The sequence below is a fragment of the Myotis davidii genome, unplaced genomic scaffold (assembly GCF_000327345.1).
Source record: "Myotis davidii unplaced genomic scaffold, ASM32734v1 scaffold167, whole genome shotgun sequence".
NCBI classification, from domain to species: Eukaryota; Metazoa; Chordata; class Mammalia; order Chiroptera; family Vespertilionidae; genus Myotis; species Myotis davidii.
In genome coordinates, this window is record NW_006300048.1 from 6,703,984 (window position 1) to 6,711,856 (window position 7,873).

General features: G+C 46.4%; 1 protein-coding gene across 1 annotated transcript in view; it reads right to left on the minus strand.

Moving 5' to 3' along the window:
- Positions 1–267: 267 nt before the first annotated feature.
- The window catches only part of GLYATL3 (glycine-N-acyltransferase like 3), a 13,768-nt gene continuing 6,162 nt past the window's right edge, over positions 268–7,873 (minus strand). Inside the window, exons 3-4 of the mRNA XM_006776455.2 lie at positions 5,273–5,399; positions 268–736 (exon numbers count right to left, since the gene is read on the minus strand). Coding sequence (XP_006776518.1) covers positions 310–736; positions 5,273–5,399 — 554 coding nt within the window. The 3' untranslated portion in view covers positions 268–309. The remainder of the gene's footprint in view (positions 737–5,272; positions 5,400–7,873) is intronic.

Sequence of the window (7,873 nt, forward strand, 5' to 3'; positions counted from 1 at the left end):
GGCTTCAGGACCTTTCTCCTGCGGTGGATCCCACAGCAGGGTCATCCCCTCTGTTACAGCTGCAGCCACCCCTGACCCCGGCCATCTATTTATCTATCATCTATCTATCTATCTATTTATCTACCTATCTCTCTATTTTCTGGTTATTGATTGTAAAAACCCAAGACAGAGCTAGTTAAGGCTTGTCAGGCTGAGCCTGCATGTTTCTCCAGGATTCTCCTGACCCCAGTTTTCATTTTCTCTTCCCTGGCAGTTAAGGAGGATGTGAATCCTCAGGGGCCGGAAGACGATGCCTGCCGCTTCGCTGGGCTAGCGGTGAACTTGGCTGGACAAAGCTGCCGGGGTGAGAATGAGCCGGTGGAAGCGACAGGGCAGAAACTCGGCCTTGATGGTCTTCAGGAGGCTTATGGAGGCCACGTTGTCATCGAGGACGTTGCCCTGCGCGGGGAAGCCCCGGCTGTGCAGCTTCCAGGCCAGGGTGAAGGCCACCAGCCGGCTATACCCTTTCCTGCGATGCTCCGGCAGGGTGTAGCCGTGGCACATGGTGGCGAACTGGTCTGTGATGGACCAAGAGACCGGGCTCCCCTTCTCATCGCGGACGCACACGCTGGGGAAGCAGGAGATGAGGTTGGCGATGTACCGGAGACACTGCTCGTTGCCGCCCCGCGACCAGGTCCGGTTGAGCAGATCAGCATCCGCGACACTCAGGTAGGTGAGTCGCGGGGGAGAAGTCCTCCTAGAAGAAAAGGACAGGAGAAGAGGTGGGAGCTCAGGGTCAGGTGACTTCCAACAACTCCTCCTCTTTGTAGACGCCATCCCAGAGATAGGGCCTAACAAATACGAAGACATTGTCAATGAGTTAGATTCCATCTCTCCCCCACTCACAAACATCTTGCAGAATTTCATTTCTGATAGGACAAAATACTCATTATTTCCAATTGATGTCTTTCCTTCTAATTTTATGATCTGACGCCTTGAAAAGACCTGATTCTTGGGCCCCTAATCTTTTGGTTCTTAAAAAAGTCCAGCTGGTGTGGCTCAGTGGTTGAGCGTCGACCCATGAACTGGGAGGTCATGGTTTGATTTCTGTCAGGGCACATGCCCATGTTGGGGGCTCGATCCCCAGTGTGCGTCGCGTAGGAGGAAGCTGATCAATGACTCTCTATCATTATTGATATTTCTCTTTTCCTTTCTCCCTTCCTCTCTGAAATCAATAAAATATATTAAAAAATGTTTTAGGATAGAACTTGTGTATTCACACCTCCATGCCCAGAAAACAAATACAAACTTAACATCCCAGGCATATGTAGATGCTCAAAAAATGCTAGTTCTGCCCTGGCCGGTCTGGCTCAGTTGGTTGGAGCATCGTCCTGTGCACCAAAAGGTGGCGGCTTAAATTCCCTGTCAAGGCACATACCCAGGTTGCGGGTTCAGTCCCCAGAAGGGGTGTACGCGGGGAACAACCAATCAATGATGTTTCTCTCTCTCTCCCTTCCTGTCTCTAAAAATCAATGATAATAAAACAATTCTACATCTTCCAGACCTTCCCCTAAAAGGTTTGGAAAAAGGTCTAACATCTCATGACATCAAGGTGAAGAAAAAAGATAAGAATTGGCGCCATTTCTAAGAGCTAAAGTGGGTTATTTGGTTGAAAACATATGGGGCTGGTTGTGTTTCAGAATTTGCTTTAGTTCTTGAGGCACCATGTGGTGAGGCCATCCCCAGTGACTGCTGAGAGCCTGGTAACCTCATTCTAGCTAAGATCTTCTTTACAAAGCCCAAGCGTGTGTTTTCTTTTCATTAGTTCTGCAGGGTTAGCTCACATCCCAGGCATCCGTGGGCTCTGGCACTGGGACAATTACCTAACCCTGAGCAGGGGTAAAAAAGTAAATACAAGCAATAACTGGCTTAATAGAATTTTTATATTTAAGTTTCTAAAGTGAACTTTAAGTAAAAACATTGCTAAGACTAGCCAAGTGCTTCCGTGATTATACTAGAGACCATGACCTTGTACCTGAAGGGCAGGGTACCCTAAATACAGCGCACACATTTGGGTGATGACTTTGTTAAAGACAAATTGTCTAACTTCCCATACAGAAGGGAGCAATTTAAGTCAAAAACTGATATTAAAAGGCCTGGTTGGGGATAGAGGAAAATTTTAAATAATACCTCTGGGATATGACAGTAAACAGGCTGTGGAAAACCCTAACACTCTAAAGGACAAATAGCCTGTTTTTGTTTTTGTTTGTTTGCTTTTAACAAAAAGTAATGTAAGAAATATAAAATGAAATGAAAGGGGAACCTATATATTAAGAGAGATGTTAACCAATTGCAATGTATGAACTTTATTTAGATGCTTATTCAAAACAAACTGCTAAACATCATGATAGTTTAGGAAATGTGACTACTAACTGGTTATTTGACTTTAAGGAAATATTGTTAACAAAATGCAAGGTGTTGTGCAGGCAAGGGTTAAGACGGCAGGCTTGAGGCCACTACCGTTACAATGATATGTTGCCAGGTTGGCCATTGGCTGGTGTCTGGCCATGTGAATTTCTGGAGGGGCCCTGCCATTCCCGGAACTGATATGCATGGCTCGCTGTGCCTGACTGTTTGCACAGTCAATGTGGTTTATGCTGCACACCTGCTTTCTGCTGGGATTCTAGGAAATTGGCATACCCTAGGCAGAGGGTGCCTGTAATAAAAGCCCGGTCACATGCTGTCGTGCTCATTGCTGGGGAAATTACTTATTCCATGTGATTCCACCAGGAAAGGACTCTGGGAAGCTTGGGCCTGGTTTCCTCTGGACTTTGCCAAAGCATCTTTTTTTTTTTTTTTAAATATATTTTATTGATTTTTTACAGAGAGGAAGGGAGAGAGATAGAGAGTTAGAAACATCGATGAGAGAGAAACATCAATCAGCTGCCTCCTGCACATCTCCCACTGGGGATGTGCCCGCAACCAAGGTACATGCCCCTGACCGGAATCAAACCCGGGACCCTCCAGTCCGCAGGCCGACGCTCTATCCACTGAGCCAAACCGGTCTTGGCCCAAAGCATCTTATTCCTTTGCTGATTTTGATTTGTAGCCTTTCATTGCGATAAATGACAATATATATTGAGTCCTGTGCGTCTTCCTAGTCTATCACTGTCCTGTCAGCAAGTGACATTAGTACATTTTTCAGAATCCTTATCTGTTCACTGTATACATATAAAAATCGTTCTTTGACATCCTCCTTCCCCAAATAATTCTGAATAGCTTCTGTTGTCTGAGCCCAAACAGACATATATATCTCATTTGGAGATCTATATTAGAATGTTTAAGAATAATGGATAATATCTGGAAAATTTCCTTCAGAATAATCCAAGGGTGGAAAGAGTAGAAAGGGGTATGGATAAAATAAGACAACTCACATATTGATGGGAAGGTTTATCATACTACTCTCTGTACCTTTTGTATGTGTTCGAAAATCTTCATAACTGGGGGGGGGGGGGGAAGGTCAGTCTCTAAAAGCTAAAAAGTCCAGCGGCTGGTGTTGCTCAGTGGTTGAGCATAACCTATGAACCAGGAGGTCACGGTTCAATTCCTGGCCGCCCGGGTTGTGAGTTCGATCCCCAGTAGGGGGCATGCAGGAGGCAGCCGATTGATGCTTCTTTCTCATCATTGATGTTTCTATCTCTCTCTCTCCCTCTCCCTTCCTCTCTTAAATCAATTTTTTAAAAGTATATATATTTTTTTAAAAAGTAAAGTCCAGTTGCTTTATGTAACTTAGAAGTGTCCATTCTTGTTTAGGTTTAGTCTTGTTCTGTTCAATAATTCCTTCAACATATTTCATACAAGTGAAGAAAACTAACATTCACCAAGCTGGGTACTTTTCTAGTATCATGTCTCATTTGCTTATGAAAAACAGGTAAGGAAGATATTATAGATTAATTTTCAAGAAGAAGAAATTGATTGAGGCTCAGAAAGATGAAGCAAAAGGAAAGGTAACTGGTAAATGACAGAACAGGGACTCCAAAGCAAGAAGAAAATAAGAATGCAGATATGAACCAACACGTGTTTGGAAGGACTGGACTCGGATCAGGCTTTGTGGGACTTGTTTCCTGGCTCTACAGTTCACTCCTGTGTGTTACTTTGACTGTTCAAAGGGAATGATAATAGTGCTGCTTCGTGGGGTTGTAGAAAGGATTCACGTGGTAATCTATTGAAAACATCTAATGCCTGGCCTGTAAGAGCTCCACACGGCTCAGTTACATACCCTCATCCCCGAAACAACAAAACAACCACCACCACCACCTTGGGCTCAGACAGCAGAGGCTATTTAGAATTATTTGGGGAAGGAGGATATCAAAGAACTAGAGGCCTGGTGCACAAACATTTGTGCACTGACGGGGGAGGGGAGGTGGGGGGTGTCCCTCAGCCCCACTTGTGCCCTCTCACAGTCTGGGACCCCTCGGGAGATAACCACCTGCTAGCTTAGGCCTGCTCCCCCCGGGTGGCAGATGACAGGCCTGATCCCTCGGTGCCTGCCCTCCCTCCCCGGGTCATGCACAAGGCAGGGCCGATCTGGGGGTTGGGGCGCCGCCCTGGGTCATGCACACGGCAGGGCCAATCTGGGGGTTGGGGCACTGCCCTGGGTCGGGTTGCACACAGGACGCCCCGGGCAGGCTGGCCGATCGCTGCTGCCCCACCTGGCCACCCCGGGTCAGGTCGCACAAGAGATGTCCGGATGGAGGCTGGGCGGGCCAATTGCTGCTGCACTGCCCAGCCGCCCCGGGTCAGGTCACACACAGACGCCCGCTGCCCCGGGTCGCAGATAGCAGGCCTAGATGGCGGCAGGGCAGGCGGGATGGCACTGTCCCACCCTGCCTGCAGTACGCAAATTAGCCACCATCTTTGTCGGTGGTTAGTTTGCATATCGTGCTGATTAGCTGATGGGAGGCGTAGTGAAGGTACGGTCAATTACCATGTTTGTCTATTATTAGATAGGATGATTTTTATATGTATTCAGTGCAAATGCAGGACTCCTGAGTTCATTTGTCACTATGGACAAAGACACTGATTTGATTTTGTAGGAAATTTTGAGCAGTCAAGCACAGCAGAAAGGAAAGGAGTAAACACACACACACACACACACACACACACTCAAATTTAGTCTCCATAGCCCCAATTCAAGGTACCTAAATATTCCTTACTAAGTACTCCAGGTACCACTCTTGGTACCTCCATAGCACTAAGTCCTATCCCAAAAGCAGAAACTGGATTTACATACAGGAGACTGGTGTCTGGCGGAGCTGACACCACAGACAAACGGACCGCCTTGCTGGAACTTAGCTTCACATCCAACCGCTTGGAGTTGGCAACAGCTTTGGAAACGTCATACAACTCACGCTGCAGCCCTGTAGATGGAAAGACATAAGGAAAACCGCGGGCATTTTATCTGAGGCCACAAAAAGGAAATTCCTTGCAGTGAACCTATTATCATCAATACCTCCACGCATGATCCTAACCACTGTGTATTAAATATGGATCATTATAACTACCCCCTATCTGATTTTCAAACTTAGTGTGGGATTTTCAAATTCCTATATCATGTTGCCCCTGGGGATCATGAACATCCGTGGAATCTTCTGAGGAAGACATCCCCTAGGCATTTGGAATGTCTTGTGGGCATTTTGATTTCTCTGACTTCTCAGACTGATCAGGGAAGAGACATGTTATGGCAGCTGGGAGTGTAAAGAGCTTAGATTTATTTGGCATGGAATTCTCCTTTCCAGCCTCATGGCGTAATGCTCACTGCAGAAATATCCAGGTATAAACTCAGTGTTGGGGAGAGTTACCCAGAGCTTAACTCGGCCAATCCCTTGCGTTTACCATAGCGATCCTCTATGATCTGCAACTCTCTAGTCCAGCCGTGGGCAAACTACGGCCCGCGGGCCGGATACGGCCCATTTGAAATAAATAAAACTAAAAAAAAAAAAGAAAAAAAAAAGACCATACCCTTTTATGTAATGATGTTTACTTTGAATTTATATTAGTTCACACAAACACTCCATCCATGCTTTTGTTCCGGCCCTCCGGTCCAGTTTAAGAACCCATTGTGGCCCTCGAGTCAAAAAGTTTGCCTACCCCTGATCTAGGCAGTACTTGTCCTGGGCACTGCTTCCCAGTGGGGCAGAAGAGTGGCCTGGTCTGCTCTGACAGCTCACAGGATGGCAGCCTCACTTCTGCTTACTAGGCCTGACTGGCTCTGCTTCTCCAAATCCCCACCGGCTCTGTCCTTTCCTGCCAGCGTCCTGATGGACGGAGTCCTCTGGCCATTGACTTTCCCACTCCCTTCATGTCTAATGGCTTGTTTCCTCCTCTTAGCAAGCAACTTCCTCTCGACGAAGACACAACAGTTAAGTCATGTTGAACTCAGTCTGATACCTAAGCCTTGGCTCCTCCCTCGGGGAGTTGAGTCTAAGAAAAGATAAGAAAGTCTTCCAGTTCCTACTATCAACATTATAGATGCTGTGGCTAGCATCCCACATGATAACACTGAATTAGATCTGAGTAATTCGAAATACTATCTGAGGGGAAATAAGAGGTAGTGATAACTAAAGGTAGGGATGGTAATTCAAACAGAATTTCTTTCTCCTGATTTAGACTGAACCAGTTCTTTCCAAAAGTCAGATTAGCCCTGGCCTGGTAGCTCAGTTGATTTCAGCATCACCCGGTCCACCAAGGTTGTGGGTTTCATCCCCAGTCAGGGCACATATAAGAATTAACCAATGAATGCATCAATGAGTGGAACAACAAATCAAAGTTTCTCTTTCTCTCTCCCCCACGTCAGAAGCCACGGGTAATACCTGCACTGACTTACATGCTAAGTGAGAGGCCTTTGCCACTCCAGCTCTATTAGGTGCTATTAATTCACGTCTGTCCCCACCAAGCCTTCAGGAAGAGGGGATGAGTCCATCTAGATGACTGTAACTGACTCGTGGCTATCAGCTAGGCCTCTGGGAAAAAGAATATTGGCAATTACAGGGATGTTCTCTCTGTAATGCTGGATTCAGGTGATTTGAAGATAGTAGGCCTATAGCACCAGTATCCACCCAATTACAGCCATGATTTCTCACACCAAGGAAGAGGTATGCTCATTTCCACACTAAAGTAATACCGGGGAGGACATTTTTCTGAATTGGCTAGACAGTTGGTAAAACCATGTCTCCCTGCTGAAACCGGTTTGGCTCAGTGGATAGAGCGTGGGCTTGTGGACTGAAGGGTCCCGGGTTCGATTCCCGTCAGGGGCATGTGCCTGGGTTGCGGGCACATCCCCAGTAGGAGATGTGCAGGAGGCAGCTGATCGATGTTTCTCTCTCATCGATGTTTCTAACTTTCTATATCTCTCACTTCCTCTCTGTGAAAAATCAATAAAATATATTTAAGAAAAACACACACACACATACAAAAAACAAAAAACCATGTCTCCCTTCTAACCAGCGTATCTGGGGTAAATCTGTAAAGGCGAGGGATGGTTAGAACGTCCTCCATAAGGTCTTTCTGAGCATTTGCAAATGAGTTTCATACAACATCCCACCTCCTTAGATTATGAATATGCATTGGTCATTGTTCATAGACGGACACAAGGAAACCTCGTGAGAGGGCGTCAGCTGTATGTGACTGAAAAAAATGACCAGACAGCCCTAACCGGTTTGCTCAGTGGATAGAGCGTCGGCCTGTGGACTTAAGGGTCCCAGGTTTGATTCCGGTCAAGGGCATGTACCTTGGTTGTGTGCACATCCCCAGTAGGGAGTGTGCAGGAGGCACCTGATCAATGTTTCTCTCTCATCGATGTTTCTAACTCTCTATCCCTCTCCCTTCCTCTCTG